At 41.5% G+C, this 16,247-nt stretch overlaps 1 protein-coding gene across 6 annotated transcripts in view; it reads right to left on the bottom strand.

Annotated features, from left to right (window-relative positions):
• Nucleotides 1-220: 220 nt before the first annotated feature.
• The window catches only part of HIVEP1 (HIVEP zinc finger 1), a 123,170-nt gene continuing 107,143 nt past the window's right edge, over nucleotides 221-16,247 (bottom strand). For all 6 annotated transcript variants that reach the window (XM_056330537.1, XM_056330539.1, XM_056330538.1 and 3 more), the window contains 3 exons: nucleotides 14,877-14,981; nucleotides 4,777-5,294; nucleotides 221-1,972 (listed from right to left, as the gene is read on the bottom strand). In XM_056330537.1, the coding sequence (XP_056186512.1) occupies nucleotides 791-1,972; nucleotides 4,777-5,294; nucleotides 14,877-14,981 (1,805 nt within the window). In that variant the 3' untranslated portion in view covers nucleotides 221-790. The remainder of the gene's footprint in view (nucleotides 1,973-4,776; nucleotides 5,295-14,876; nucleotides 14,982-16,247) is intronic.

The raw sequence follows: 16,247 nt of genomic DNA, 5'->3' as shown, positions 1-16,247 counted from the left end.
CAAAACGGAAGGTTTTGCTCCAAGAAGCCTGAAAGGCGAACCCTCTCTCTCTCTCTCTCTCTCTCTCTCTCTCTCTCTCTCATGGCAGGTGAAACCACGGGGGCGTGCACCACCACCGGGTCCTTTCGAGCTGAACACAGCTGGAAGGGTACTAAAAGGAACGAGTCAAGCGCCTCTCCAACTACCGGGCTGCATCAAGAAGGCACAACATAAGCAATGGTAAAGTCAGTAAACAAAATTTTACTGTAATATTTCATAACACAGATACTGTATTTCTCTTTTAAGTGTAAAGCTACCGTCTTACACAAGAAAGATGGACAGACCCTTTTCCAAGACTAATATGGATACAATAAATATGGAGTTTTACATACTAGATCTGTACACAGAAACTTTGTCCCACAGCCATAAAAATTTACATTTAACAGTGCAACATATAATTTAATCCTTTATTTATCTGACATAGGATGTTTACTTACTAAACACAAGCAACTACCTGGTTTTAATATACATATTTTATATATATATATTTTATATATATATATCTTCAACAATCTATACAGGTTTCTAAACATAAAACTCCAAAAAGGCACAATCGTCTATACAACATGTACAAAAATGGCTGGAGCTGACAAGAAACAACAATTATTGGTCAAGAGTTCATGATTGCACGAAGATTAGTAATGGGTTTGTGTCAGAAAAATGTGCTTTAAGGAAAGGAAGGTTTGCAAAGAAACCTGTAAGTGTTATAAAAAGAACCCCAAAAAAATAAAAACGCAATGAAAAACAAAAACTAGGTCGCTATTACAAGTCTATCCTCATCGTCACTGCTGCCATCGCTAAACTGCACCGTGTTTTGCCGCCGGGGCAAGGCGGCTGGCCTGTGTACCTGTCTGTCCGGGGAGACAGTTCGGTGGACCGGGGACTTGGTTAATGCATCGGGATTCCCCTTGGAGCGGGGCTCCGCCGGGGCAGCCCTCTTCACCTGCAGGGAAGGGACGCTGCGCTTTGGCTTGGCGGGGCTGGCGAGGTCAGTCTTTTCAGGATCCGCCTTCCCCGGACCCCTGGGTCGCTCGTAGTCGGTCAGCGGGGCGGGCTCGGGGTGGCCCGTACCGCCGTACCGCTGGCCGCCAGCCGCCGCCTGGGGAGAAGCGGCCCTGCCCGCCTGGCCGGCCTCGGCCGCGGGGAAGCCGGCAGGCGGCGGCTCCGGCTGTGCCTCGCAGGCCTTGGCCTTGCTGCCTGGGGCGGGCGCCTCGGCAGCCCCGTGCCCCTCGGCACCCACGGGGCTGACGGAGGGGATGAGGGTCGGCAGGGCGATGTTCAGTATCTGCAAGCCGGGAATGTGGGCCTGCGGGCTGGGGTTGCCCTGCGGGGCCGCGCCGGCGGTCAAAACCTGGAGACCCACGGCGTTCAGGGTAATTCCCGAAGGGCGCATCTGCGGGGCGATGTTTGTGTTCGCCAGCCCCAAGATGTTCACCGTCTCCATGCCCAGTGGCGGCAGAGTCTGCAAGCCGGGCGTGCCGAGACCCTGGATGCCCGGCACGCTCACCTGCCCTATGGGGATGCACGGCACCACGCTGTTCACCTCGGCGACACCCATGGGGTTGGCAGCGGCACCGGTGGCCGTGCCGCCTGCCTCGCCGAGGGTGCTGGTAGTTCTGTGAATCACGCTAACGGTGGGGATGGTGAGCTGCACTGGTCCCGCCTGGATGGGAACGAAGGTGGAGTAGGTGGCCAGGCCAGCGGGGACCACCTGAATCCCCCCGATTGGTACCGTGCCGTAGGGTGCCTTGGCTTGCCGCTGCGAGTGCAGGGGGAGGTGGCTGAAGAGATGAGTCTGAGGAGCCCTCGGCTCGGTGACGTGCTGCGGGCACCCGGCCAGCTTCTCCTCCGGGCTTTCGGCGTAGGGCGACAGCGCTGCGGTCTGCATGCTGTGGTCCGCCGGCGAGGAGGGCGAGCTGACAGAGGGCGTGCTCTGGGGGAGAAAAACACAGGTGTGTCAATGCGGTGGCCAGCACTATCCTCGAGTGAGACACAAGGTAGCTGGGAGGGCTTCCCACACTCCCCTTTAAGAAAAAACAACAAACTGGTTCACAGTATATACTGCCCAGCTTGAACAATGAATTAATTTCCTTCCTTTCTTTTTCAAACTCCTTCCTCGCCCACTAATTGAATTTTCCTCTCCTAATCACCCTGGCTAATTTCTCTAGAACACTGGCAAACATTGATGAATATCCTTTGTATGTGTTTTTTAAGGAGCGAGAAGGCTTTGGAGAACTGTTTTCTGTGGAAATGGCCTCAGGCAAGAAAGTTAAATAAGCATAAGCTGGCATTTTTGATGCATCAGTTCTTTTCCTGGAGGCATTACAGCCTCCAGCAGGCAGAGGCAGCATCATGGCACATCTGTCTGTAGGTGCTTCTCATGTGGAAGACAGGCGACACGCAGTGACAAGCGACGGGTGACAGCTGCAGCACCCACAGAGACGGCTGGATACTGGAGTGAGAAGTGGGACCCACATCCCACCGCTGCCTCCGCTCACCATGATTTGCTGCACACATCCAGACCGATAATTATATTTATTTGCTCCCTTTTCTTCTCATACAGCCTGTGCTACTGACCAACGCTGGCAACTCCTTTCCTAAACCCTCCTGAAGTAAGAGGTCTTAACTGCAATCGCAGTCTCGCAGTACCTTTTAGTTTTAGACATATTTAGTCTTTACATTAGTATTTAGACATATTAGACAAGTGGTGCAACCTTGTTTAGTTTTTATTGTGCTAAATGGTAATTCTGTGGTTTTGACCAAACTCTCAAGAAATCTCTAGAGCAGGCACAAAACCAAAACACGAACAGAAATGCTTTTGAAAACTGCTGGTAGGAAAGGTATTGCTTAAAGGAGAATATGATTTGCTGACTATGCAGTGCTGACCAGTCCAAATGGGAAGCCAACACCTTCCTCAGAATTAAGTCCTGCCTGACACCTCACAAGAAATCCTGATAACTGGTATGGATGCTTTCAAAAGAACATACAACAGCCTTCCTGAGCTGTCTCGACCCCTTGTCTCGATTGCAAGAAGTGGGATCCGCGACCTTCCTCCGTAGGAACTGACTAGATTAACCATCAGGCACATTGGCTGCTGCTTGTTTTGGTCTGGGAAAGAAGGAGGTAGTCTGGAAAGGAATTACTGCCTTGTATTACAGGCCTTTTTTATGTTAAATATATTAATTTAGATGATTATTAGAGCTATATTAATGAAGACTTGTCGATTTTTAATTGTGTGAATATTTTCTTGAGGCTTCAGTGGTTCTGTTTGATGAGGGAGTAACGTCAGTCAAATGTCCTTCTGGTATCTACTGGCCACAACTGAAACCCCCAATCCAAATATGAAGGTCCTACTCCTTTTGTGGCAAGTATATACAGTGATCAGAGACCACTACATTTTATCCTCTGTCATACTACACAATTGTTGCAATTTACATTTGCCACATGGATGGACAGTTCTCATAAGCAGGAATGAACCTGTGTCAAACAATGAAATGCGGCAATAATTCTTACTGTTTCTTCTTGTCAACAGTTCACTATCATAAATTTTGTAAAAAATAAATCCAGTAGTAGAGATTTTTTTTCAAAGAAAAACCAAGCCAATAAGTACTTAAACTAGAATGAAAGTTTTACTTACTGTTTATGCTTTTGCAAACTTCCTGCTGCTTATTTTTCTACAACCACATGCATGTCTTATTTGTAAATATTGCATTCATCACAAAGAAGGCAGTAATTACTCCTTTATTTAAACTACATTTTGCATCACATCCTTCTGAGCATTACTCTGGAAAGCTCTAATGCCTTCATGGTCTGCAAGAAGAATTCAAAACTTTCAAGAGGTATCCTTAGGGTCAATCAGGTATGTGACTTGCACCATCCCCGTTACAGTCCATTAAAATATTGCTGAGTTGTAAAAGGCTTAACACCTGCCAGTTCCCCTCTGCGATTTCCTTAGCAGAGCTTTAAAGACCAAAACTACCAAATGCCTCTGCAGCCTTGCACACAGACTGCCCTCACCTTTCTGCACACTGCTCTGAAGAGCCGTGTTCTAGAACAAGGCATGGCCAAACCTGATCCGTTTCCAATTAAAATGTTCTTTGAGCTTGGAGAAAAACTGAGAGCACCGGGAACTCAGGTCTCAGTTCTGTGCTCGTCTGTCCTTTTGTTATTGTGCACGGGCAGCCTCCTGGTTTCCTTGAACATCTGGTGCTCTTTCTACTTCTACTACTAAGCATATTTGGAGCAGAGATAAGGAACTGCAGAATTTTTTAATAGTGGTAAGGCAAAAACTTTTGGGACTAGATTAATTTCCCTTGGGAATTACCAATTATTCTAGTGTCTTATTTCAGACTGAAATGACTTCTGAATTTTAACACTTTCCTCTGAAAACTTTATAACCACCACTGTCTGTTTGTTCTACATACAGATCTGTTGTATCCCTTCTTATTTGTAATACAATCTACCAGCTCCAAACTTCAGCTGAACCACCATATTACAATTAATCCTTTTAAGGAAAATACAGTCAAAACTAAGAATTTGAAAAGCAGTGCTTCTACAACATCGTTGTTTCTAGAGTTCTATACATCCGTGCTTCAATTACTTTCAACTCTTCTTTAATACTCATCAGCCAAGAATGGAAGGAAAGGCAAACATTTTGCTCTTTGAAAAACCTCCCAAAAGACCTTTAAAAGGAGGATTTGAAATCCCACTCTCTCCCCCCGAGTCAGACACTCCTACCTTTGTGAGAGCTGCAGTTGATATTAAGGAGTGGTCCAAGGCTGGTTCTGGATCAGGGTAATCCACAGACATCTGGCGACCTGGAGATGTCGGACCGACGTCTGCCAGCGTCACACTAGCACTGCGGGGACCTGCTCCCCTCTCCTGGGCTTTATCCTCATGTGCTTCCTGATGGGTGAATTCTGCTGGTGACCTAGAGGTCCTGCTAACTGACTGCACCGTGCTAAGGACGGTCATCTTTGTCAGCAGAGCTTTGGGCAGGCCATCCATAGAGTCCGTGTGAACCCCAGCAAAACAGTCGGGGAGCCTGATGTCTTCATCAGTGCTGGCAGCATCCTGCAGGCCATGTCGAGATGGATGATGCTGGGGGCTGGCTGTCACCGAGGGGGTTGTGGATAGGACTGACTCAGCCTGGCTGTCTTCATCATCATCTTCATTGTCATTTTCATCTTCATCTGCACCATCGGACTCTTCCACATCGTATCCCGACTGGTCATAGCCAAATCTCTGCTTCTCACCTGCAGAAGTGGGAGTTAGAAGGTAATCAGTGAAGGTCCTGGACTGATTGGGAAAGAGACGGGAGGGAGTGATTAGAAACACCAAAAAAACACATGGCACATGCATTTTTCAGTCACATCCCATTGCATCAAAGAAACAGGGAAGGTTTTAATTTTTGTTTCTGTTTTCCAGTGTACATATTTAATTATACAGCTACGTAATTTTTCATCATCTGCTTCCGTGGTTTTTCAATCTTCTGGATTTGGCTGTTTTCTTTTAAGCCATTTATAACCATTTGCTCAAAGTCACCCTTCACTCTCTCGCCTGGGGAGAAGTGAGCAGATTCCTGGTCCATTAAGTTCCCGGTGACGACATACGGAGCTGGTCTGCCAACCTTAGCAGTGGGATATTCTCTAGCTGTTTCTGACTCATAAGTGGGTGTCCTTGTACCTAACATGATTCACTGCTGCAAAGGTTTTTGAAGGATGCAAACAGAAAGACTGGAGGCTGTTAGTCAGGAATCTGTCTCGTTAACAGGCAAAAGAGACCAAAATTAGACCTTACCAGAATTCTTCACTTTGGTAATGTTTTGAAAGGTTTATTAACAAAACACCCAAGATGTCCTAGGAGGCAAGAAAGCTCTCATCCTGTCAAAACTCACCTATGCACGAAACTTTGCTCATATGAAGAAGCCCTCCTGACTTCAAGTCTTAAAGCCAAACTGCTATCTAGCAGCAAATTTCTCTACAAAATACAGCTCGACACAGCTTTTCACCTTCTTTTATATCATAACTTGGAAAGAAAGAATCCTCTTTAGTACATAGACAGAAAATCCCATCTGCTGTATCTGATTCCAAGCCAGACTGTCTGGGATCATATTTTATAAAAGACAAAATGCTTTGAATGCACTAATATTTTACATTTGATTAAAGGTCTGTCGGCTGAGCTGTCCAAAAAAAATATCAGCATAAAAATCATTTGGCTCTGCAAAAGCAATGATGGCTGGTTAGCTAAAATCTCAGAGACTTTGTTCTAGAGAAAATCTGCACAGGAACTTACCATCAAAATGAACGACTCTGAAAAAAATCAGACCCTTAGAAGAATTTGAAGGTACTACCAATACTTTAAGCTGCTACATTACCAAAACCAAAATAAGCATCTTGTACTCCAGGTATAATAAATGGGTTTAATTGAGCTACCTCTCAGTAAGTTACTCACCATTATAAGCCTTTATGGTTTCAAATGAGCAATGCAATTAGGAACGAGACTAATAGCTTCCTTGAAAAAATCTCTCTGTAATGACTTTGCCCCTCTTTGCCTACACAGTAATTTGTACATTAACTAAATATGGAAACTATAGATTTTCTACATTTACTACAGCAGGCATGAAACTGAAATGTTATTAAAAATACCCCAAATCCTCCAGGTCATTGGAACGATGCTAACAAAAATATTTTTTAGATTTTTCAATAGTCTTCATTTACAATTCTCAACTACAGACAAAGCTGTTCAAAAAAGAAAATGTATTTTAGTGGAAAAATTAATTCAGTAAGGTCCATTCCAAAAATATGGCAAGTAGGATTGTTAAAAATATTATTAACAAAACCACATGGAGTTATACAACATTTTTTTTGTCTAAACTCCTGTCATTTCTCTTCTTCACACAGTGTTTCTTCATCATTAAGATGAAGCAAAGCAAACACATCTAAAATGTTAGAACCTCCACATATGTTTGATTTCTGAATGAAAATAACCTCCCTTAATGCCGCCGTAACAGATCTTGAAGACATCTCCATGTGGTACAGCTAAAAAGGGTCACACATGCATTTCCTGCAACTCTGAATAATGCATGGGGCATTGCAAAGTCTCGGATTTCAGTCTGGACTCCCCCATAACTTTGGTCTCTTTACCAACATCACATAACTATTCTCTGGGAAATCCTACTGCTTCTTTTCTTTTTTCTTCCTCTCTCCACGTGAATCACATTTTCTGTGAAAGCTGATGTCAATCACGAATGACTGTCTCCACTGGCAGGAGAAACTACCTGAAGTGATTAGACTGACTTGTCACACTTGCAAAGCGAGGAAAACACATGCTCAAACAATGCTCTGATTTATAGTAAGAAACTATTATTTTTCAAATCGACATTTAAAAATGCTACAGGATTTACTAGCAAGTTGCTGCTTATGCAGAAATTTTCTGCAGACATCTCTTTCTGCACACATGTCTGCATTAATCAGCTTTCTAGAATAAAACCATGGAAGGGGAAAGGGGAACTGTGTGTGGGACACAGATTCCTCACATGCAGGACTCTGTGGGATATCATTTCCCTCTATTGTTTCCCTGTTTACCTCCACCCTTTGTGCATTTGCCAGCTTGTGTTTAAGTGTGGTTACCTGGAGCCAGAGCCTGCAGTGTAGGCGAGGTGACAGAGCGAATGTGGTTCCCTTTACTCCCACACGGCTTTGAAGCATCAGATGAGAAAAAACCACCATTCCTGACTTGCCTGCTCTGGCAATACACAAAGGAACACTCTGCTCTGGCTTTTATACCTGCGTGCAAGTTTGCTGAAACAAGAAGTGCCCAAGCTTTCAGAATTAAGCATCCCATTGCAGCATCGCTGTAAATCAGTGGAGTTGCAAGAGAACCTGATGCTGGAGTTTTAAGCAGTGGAAGACCCTGGCAGGTTATGGGTCTTCTCTGAAAGAGGCTTCGAGCTAAGGCTGTGACCACTGCTGGTGGTGAAGGACATGTTTCCAAGCTCAGTTGTGTTCACCAAGTAGTATTGGCCCAGATCTATTCTGGTAACTGTACGCTGCTGTCGTGTCCAGGTTTGAGTCCCGGTGGAGTCCTGTTTTTCCAGGGGTACAAGAAGCTGGGAGGGGACACATTCAGGACAGCTGATCCAAACTGGCCAGATATTCCAAGACACACGGTGTCATGCTCAGTACATAAACTAGGGAGAAAGCTGGCCAGGGGCTGCTCTTTGGGAACTAACTGAGCATCGGTCAGCAGCTTGCGAGCAACGGCATTGTGTATCACTTGTTTTGTATATTCTTATTATTTTATCATTATTTGCCTTCCATTTCTGTCCTATTACACAGTCTTTATCTCAACATTTTACTTGTTTTCCCAGTTCTCTCCCCCATCTCACTGGGCGGAAGGAATGAGCAAGTGGCTGTACAGTGTTTAGCTACCTGCTGGGTTAAACCATGACAGCTGTCTACTAAAGTTCCCTTGCAGTTTTAATTGGGGAAAAATTAATTCTTCGCTTCCTATCTTAAACTATGCACAATTATAACCATATGCTTCTGTAGCTCATACTTACATACATATATAAATAAAATATAAATATATATATGTAAAAAAAACCCCTTAGAACTAACTCAGTTTCCAAAGGGAACAAAATGACTTCTGTGTTTAACTTTGTATGAGGTTTTAAAGCAGTGTGGGGTATTTCAGAATGAAGGATGTAAATTTAAAAGCCACTAGCATACAAGGAAACTGCTTTTGGCATGAAAGTTCACGGTTGTTTTTTTTTAAAAAGAAAACAGGTAAAAAAGTTTCACACTATTAAGTGAAGGCTTATGAAAGCTACTTCTCTTTCGAAAAATGTATAACTCTCACCACTTTAACAGAAAGACTGTTCAAAACTGCCTCCATTTTTTTTAAAGAGAGTTTTTGGAAGAGTAGGGAATGTCTGCTGCAATCTTTTTAAAAAACCCTTAGAAAGACTTTTCTCCCTGGACTTCACAGGAGAAAGTAGAACTTCTGGCTTGAGACCTGAATTCTGCAAAAATTACAAACAGCTGGAAATAAAAGTATAATAGAAACGTGGACACAACTTTTGACTGGGGATTTTGCTCGCGTGCCAGCTATAATTATGTTTAATAAACCCAAGGTTTTAATCCTATGTATTGAAGCAAGTGTATACAAATCATAGGCAAAAATCAGCTTAGTCCTTCATTTATTTTGTTGTCAGTCCTCAGTTAGATAATCAGCTCTGTATTGTGTTTGTGGTGCTGATGAGCTAGTTGGCTAAGGCTCTGTTATACTGGCATTTTTCCCCAAAGCGGGAAAGGAAAACCTTCAAGTTCTTTAGCACAATAGCATTAGTTGGAAATACCAACATCCTAGTATGTCCATTAGTGAAGTGCCTGGGGCTAAGTCCACACACAGCTTTTTCCACTTGTGATGCTATGAATTAGGTAACTGAAATAGGTCTCCTGATATACTTTAAAGTTCTTTATTTTAGAAATTTTTCCTAGAGAAATCCTTACTCTCCTTGGTTTTAACAATGGTCATCTGATTATCTTATACTGCAAAGGACTAGAAGAAAGGTTATTCAGAGTCTCAACTTACAGCTTTTAATTTTAACTGCAATAATATCACCAATTAGTCCATCACATGACCTGACCTATCAGGCCCTGCTACAGACTTAGCAATTCCTGCACCAAATCCAGTGATGAAGTTCAACGACCTACAACTTAGTCATATTTGGTTATAACTTAATAACATTTAGGTAGATTTTCCCATAAAGAACAAAATGTTCATTTTCATTCTTTCACTGGCAGGAAGACAAGAAACACCTAAAAATTTAAGTCTGGACTGATGAAGTTTTACACATTCCTAAGCAAACAGACAGTCCCGTCGGTAACTACAGGATTGCTATTAGCTCTACTTATGCAGATTAAAGATATAGCTTACATAGTATCTGTTGGTCTGTTTACTATCTATGACGTCTAAATTTAAATTTACTAAATTTATTGGCTTTTAGCATCTGAGTAATGCAAAGCAGTGTTTATTGCCTCAAATTATGGGAGTATCTTCATTTATGGATTAGTATCTACGTCAAAGCATTTAAAAATCAAGTACCTGTTCTATATTACATATACTCCATCAAACTCAAGAAAAAATACATATGTACTATGGCAATAAAAGCAGAAATATTTTTAAATATGTCATTATCATAAACTTGAAAGTAAGGTCTATATGTCATCAATACACTCCCTATTATTTTAAACAATTAAAAGCTTAGACTCGCCTTTCAGACATCGTATTAGCCTTGCAATAGACTGTTCCACAACTATTCAAACAAATTTTAAAACAGGTAAAACAAAGTCCTGTGAAACAACACTAGCACCTACATCCCAACCTGCTGTCTTCCTGTCTAAGTCTGTTCACAGGCTTTACCTGAGTGATTTCAGCCTTGCTTCAGCTGATGTCCACTGCTCATCACCATCAAACAGGACTCACAGTGACCTCTGCTGGGTTAAATTCAGACTGGTAATAGCCACTGCTCCTCAGAAATGAGAAAAAACCCCCAAAGCCTAGGGGCTTTTGACTTACATTCCTAAGGTATGGAAAGTAACAAAGTAAAACTAAACAAAAAATTAAGAGTAACCTCTGTTTAAAGAGATTATTTACACCTAAGCCTTTCTGAGTAACCTACATACTGTAAATCAACCCTAGCGCTAGGTAGTCTATTCCCAGGCTGTAGCTACTGTGGGGCTCCAGCATGCTTAATGTACATCTAGCTGACAACCCCCCCCCCCCAAACATTTCTTGTAAACTATAAAGAACCAGCCTTCCATACTATTTGCAAAAGGAGGATATTATTGCAAGGATTTTAATTTATTTTCACTCCTTAAATGTAGGAGCAGTAAAAACACAGAGTGAGTCATGATTAAGCTAATGAAGAGCCATGGAAACTCACTTTAAGATCTACTCTAAGTAATGTATAGCTAATTAACTTAGAACTATTGTATCTTTAGAAGGGTTTTTTTAATACTACAGAAAATGAAAGTGTTTTTTTAATATATGTGTGTGTGTGTGTGTATATATATTTAAATACATATCTGAAACTTACAATTAGGTCTTTTCACTGGTAAAGTAATTAATATTTTGGGATAAATTTTTCCCATAGAGACCATTTAAGTAAGTTCTGCCCATCTACTCATTTCATTATTAAATAACGATCTTGTGCAAGTTTACTCAGGCGTACCACACCTTAGCTTACATATGAAATGTTACAGGTTTAAAGTTCATAACTGTTTTAATTTGAAGAAACATAATTATTATGTTTCTAAGGCTGAATAGTAAAATGTTGGGTCAACACGACCAACGAGGATATTCCCAGTTACCGTCTGCCACACTAACCCAGTTGCCGTCTGTCACACTAAACAGCTCACCTCGCCTGACAATTTAATTCAGATATTAACATTCCTTACATTGTAACCCTGTATTGTGGTGACAAGAACATTCCACAGAGCAGAAGATGAAAGATAAATGGATGGGGGAATGGTTTTGAATACAAAAAGCCAGGCCAGAAAGTATTTACTAATACCCAAATGATGACAAGTCCAAATACAAAGAATGCTGTGTTAAAAGCTCTGATCACATATAGTCTCAGACAGCTAGAGAGCATCTTTATTTTTCCCTAGACATTACAGCACAACAAATTTTCAGCTTCTCAGATTACTGATAAAACAGGCGCTCTGTGTGTGTGTGTGTGTGCGCGCCTGCAGTCAGGATTGTACACTATTTTGCACTCTTTATTCAATCTTCATGCACTATTAATCTGTACTGCTATCAGCTCAAAGCTGACTTCTATGAATCTAAAAACTTACATATTCAAGTAATTGTGATGGCCTATGCTTTGAAAAAAACACCTACATAAGAATAGAACCCGGAAATTCCTTAGTAAATAAAAGGTTGGTGGCTTTGTTAAATTTCTGGCTAATTCTCTAATTCTAAGCCTGGTGGAAGACATACAGCTTAGTTATTTCAAGCAAAGATGCAGATGTTTTCCCTGCTGTAAGAATAATCAGTATTCCAAATGTTTGGATAAGCAATTAGTTAAGAGACAGACAGAGAGATATTCTATGGGCCAGGAAACAGGCCAATCTCATACAGCCTACAGGAAGAAGAATTTTTTTTTCTGAGGTCATAATTATTTCTTATCAGATTTTCCACACTTTCCTCTACAGCATCTCACATTGCCTTCCAACCGAGGAAAGCAATGGGACGGGGCAGACCACTCCTTAAGAGAGAGATCATTTTTAACAACCACAGAACTACTCAACTACAAAACGTACATGCTTAAAGACATCATTTTTTCAAGCACCAAAAGGGTATGCAACGAGATCTGCCGGCAACACACGTCAGAAGGAGGAGGGGTGCAAGGGCCAAAGGTGTAACGCCACCAGTGCAGCTCAATACCCAAGGCCCATCATGTTCTCCTTTGTGGGTGACACACTGCTGGCAGGGCTGTCCCTAGGGCCCAGACCTGGCACGGGGGGTGCTGGCTCCAGCGTGAGTTCTGCTGCCCTGCGCTGGAGAAACGGCAGCCACAGAGGTGGTCCAAGCTACTTTGCTAACTGAGACTGACTAGATACCTCAAAAAAATAAATATATTCCATCATATTCAAACCTATTAAAAAAATTAGCATGCACAGGATTTCGTAGAGGGCAACAGAACCACCTACGTTTAAAAAAGCACATATGCAAATATATCACACTCCTTTCCCCTCCTGACTCTGCCCTAAAATTGGGCCAACAAGCAATTTTCTGAATTATGAGAAATACCTTCATGTGTGGCTAGGCGAGCTGACAGATGAAATCACATTTTTAAAGTGTACAGTTACTCACTGAATTTACATGGGTAATTGTAAGTGCCCCGTGTTACACAGCAACTGGAGAGGCTGGACTGGTTTGGCTGCAGTAAACGTGTGTTTATCACCAGTTTAATTTCCCTGCCTCTTGGACAGGACTTTTGTGCTGAGCTTTCTGCTGCACAGCTGGTTTTGCTATGGGTACCTGAGCCAGATCATTTAGAGAAGCTAGGGATTTTACCACCAAGTTGATTTTTGGTTTGGGGTTCTTGAAGAAAAATGTGTTACCTGCTCTATTATTTTTTTTTTTTTTGGAGTGGGCGGACATGGGACGACAGAGGGTGTTACAATTAAATTTCTGGAAGAATTTCAAGGATTATGTAGCAAATTCTGTTGAATGTCTTGTCTTTTTTTTTTTTTTCCCCAAAATAGAATATTTAATTTATTAAGTAATTACTGTGCTGAAGCAAAGAATGTATTTCAGGGAATATATAATATATTTATACTGGACACACCTGTACATGATATGGAAAGAGAATCCTTCTCAGCTGAATGGTCATAGAGCCAAAGGAAAGCAATCTTTCAACAAATGTTTGAAATGCCTTACTTCTACTGTGTGTAACTGAAACAACTGAAACATTTCCCATTACATTATAACCACAAATGCAATTTTTAATTTATGCAATTGGGAATACTGATTTACCAATCAATAAAATGTTTTCAGTTCCTAGTTAATGGAAATATCTGTTCAGTTGTACTTTATAAAACTAAATAAAATGCCAAATGCTACAGAACAGTACTTTAAAAAGTGACAATTTTTCTGTCATGTGAAGGCTGAAAATGTTAATGAAAACTGTCCCTCTGTGAGAAAAGGACAGTAATTTGTACTGCTGCTTATCTTCTGTGTTATTTATTTGGTACATCAAATTGCAAAGAGGGACATGTTTTTAGCTTACTAAAAAGGAATATACCGAAGAATGCCAAAAAAGGGAAAATGCAGGTTTCTTTGTACCTAGTGCACTACTGAATCATACCAGCTGAGTCATATTCCCAGCATTATTTAGAATTAGATTCAATCTGATTCGCTTATTCTGCTAGCGGTTGTCATAGGGGAGCAAGTGCATTCATCTTTCTTGCCCTTTACTGTTTAAATAAAGATCCCCACTGCTTTCTTTTCTCAAAACCTCATCCGCAATCTAATAAACTATTCCACTGAAAGAAGAAAAATACGAGGCAAGGCAACACAACTCATCTCCCTGCTGAGAAACGGGAGGACAGAGAAAATGCTCCCGCTGCACTGAGACACGCCAAGATCCAGAACAGTCCTAACGCACAATCCTGTTCTCCATCTCACTGTGTCTGATGGAGCTACATCTTTCTTACCACGCTGAGCAAAACCCACATGAGCCTGCTTTGGCCCTCTTTGTCCTCAATCCCATCTCCTCTTCAGCACAGCCGCCTTGGGATGTGGGAAGTGCAGAATTCCATTTATTAGCAAATACATTCATTTTGATAACACTGTCATCACTAATGGAGAAGTAGAACAGGTCAAGATGAATAATGTTCGTAATTTCTAAGTGATCTCTGTCTGCTGATCTATGGCCAATTATTTGTGAAGGAGGACAGAACTCTACACTGGAAGATGATTAGCCTCCTTGCAAAGCACTCAGCTTTGACTACCTTTTTTTCTAGGCAAACAGCTGCTTTTCTGGTATTTTCAGTCTTGTCATATTTATCTGTGAAACTGATAAAGTTAAACTGCATAACATTTTGTGAAAAATTCAGCAGCAATTTATCTTTAGCATATGCTTGTCATTTCTTTTGGCGAAAGTTTCTCCAGTTTTTTTGCTCCCTTGGACTAGCTTCTAAGATTTTTCTCTATATAACTTTTCTCTGTACAAAGATTTAAAAGCTTTGGAAAAGAAAGGGTAGGAAAGCAGGATGATAATAATACAAAAAATGCAGTAAAGAAAGATTTTTATTTCTTACCAAATTCTTCTTCTCCATCCTGGTCATCTATTAAACCTACTGAGACTCCCAAATCCATGCATTTCTTGCTATGTGCCTTTGACTTCATATGTTTTGTTAAATTTCCTTAAGAAAAAAACACAAAAGAAATTAACTGCTCTGTGACTACAGAAATGTATACAAATACATGCTTAACATGTCTACATCTTATTCACCTATGTTTATAACCACCTGTATAATTTGATTTCACACTTCATAGAACCTTGCCCCTCAATGCAAGCTGTCAAGGGCTGTGGCAGGTTCACCACCCTGAATGCTACTAGCTCTCTGGCTACATTTCATGAAGTCCTTTATTGAAATAAAATAGAATAGGGTGGAAATCCTAGATGATGATGTATTTTGCATTGGTGTAAAAGACCCCTCACATATGGCAAAGTATAAAAAAGGCTGATTCAGCCTTCAAAGTCACGTTGACTGAGAACCATTGCATGAAACTAGAGTTCATATCTTGCAGTTCTTTCAGTATTTGATGGATTCTATATTTAGTGTAATCATGTTCACTGCCGACCTAAACAAATGGATTAATTTTATTCAAAATCAGAGTAGGAACGTATTTGGTCTGAATTTCAGAAGTGAATGCGTAACTGCTGAGAGGCCCCACAGGCTGCTCTCCCCTTCTCCTTTGAAAAGAAAATATGGCAAATATCATCAACAAAAGGTTAAGAGTAGATCAGAGATTTGTAAATGATGATATCTCTAAAATGTATGATACTTAAACTTCCTATTGTATCTCAAAACACTGCTTCTTTGAGGTATTTCAGTGGGAGAAATTACAGTGGGTAGAATCGTGGCTCTTCTGTGGTTACGGAATGCTTTATCCCTGCTTTGAAATGAAGGTAGTAATTCACCCCAGATTTTGAAGTAATTGTTATGAAGCTGTATGACTAGATGGACTCACAAATGGCCAATTTCCCAGCTTTACAGGCTGCATGAAGTCCTGAAGGCTGGTTTACCCAAAACCCAGCAGCCAACTGCATGACTGACTGCCAGCAGTAATGGCACCCGCCAGGCACAGCAACTGCAGAAGAGGAAGCGAGTAAAAGTATCTGCTACAGCTGAAACAGGGAGAATTTCAAATGGGCCGAACTTAATTTCTTGAATTCGGCCAGCACACCTACTCTGCAGAAACCATAATCAGAATTTACTGGGTTCACACTCCGGCATTTCATCTTGAAAGTGACATGATGACCCAGCCTGTCAGGATGCAGCCACAGGTTTTAACACACCTAAAGACTATCCATCCCACTTTCTGCAGCACTGGCTTATCTCTTGGAAGTTTTCCACCCAGCTGCTGGGTACTCTTGAACCCACTAAAATTACAGATGTTTCTGA

This window comes from Falco biarmicus, chromosome 3 (assembly GCF_023638135.1).
Source record: "Falco biarmicus isolate bFalBia1 chromosome 3, bFalBia1.pri, whole genome shotgun sequence".
In the NCBI taxonomy this organism is placed as follows: Eukaryota; Metazoa; Chordata; class Aves; order Falconiformes; family Falconidae; genus Falco; species Falco biarmicus.
Note: the sequence above shows the minus strand (reverse complement) of the source record. Positions and strands in the feature narration are given on the sequence as shown.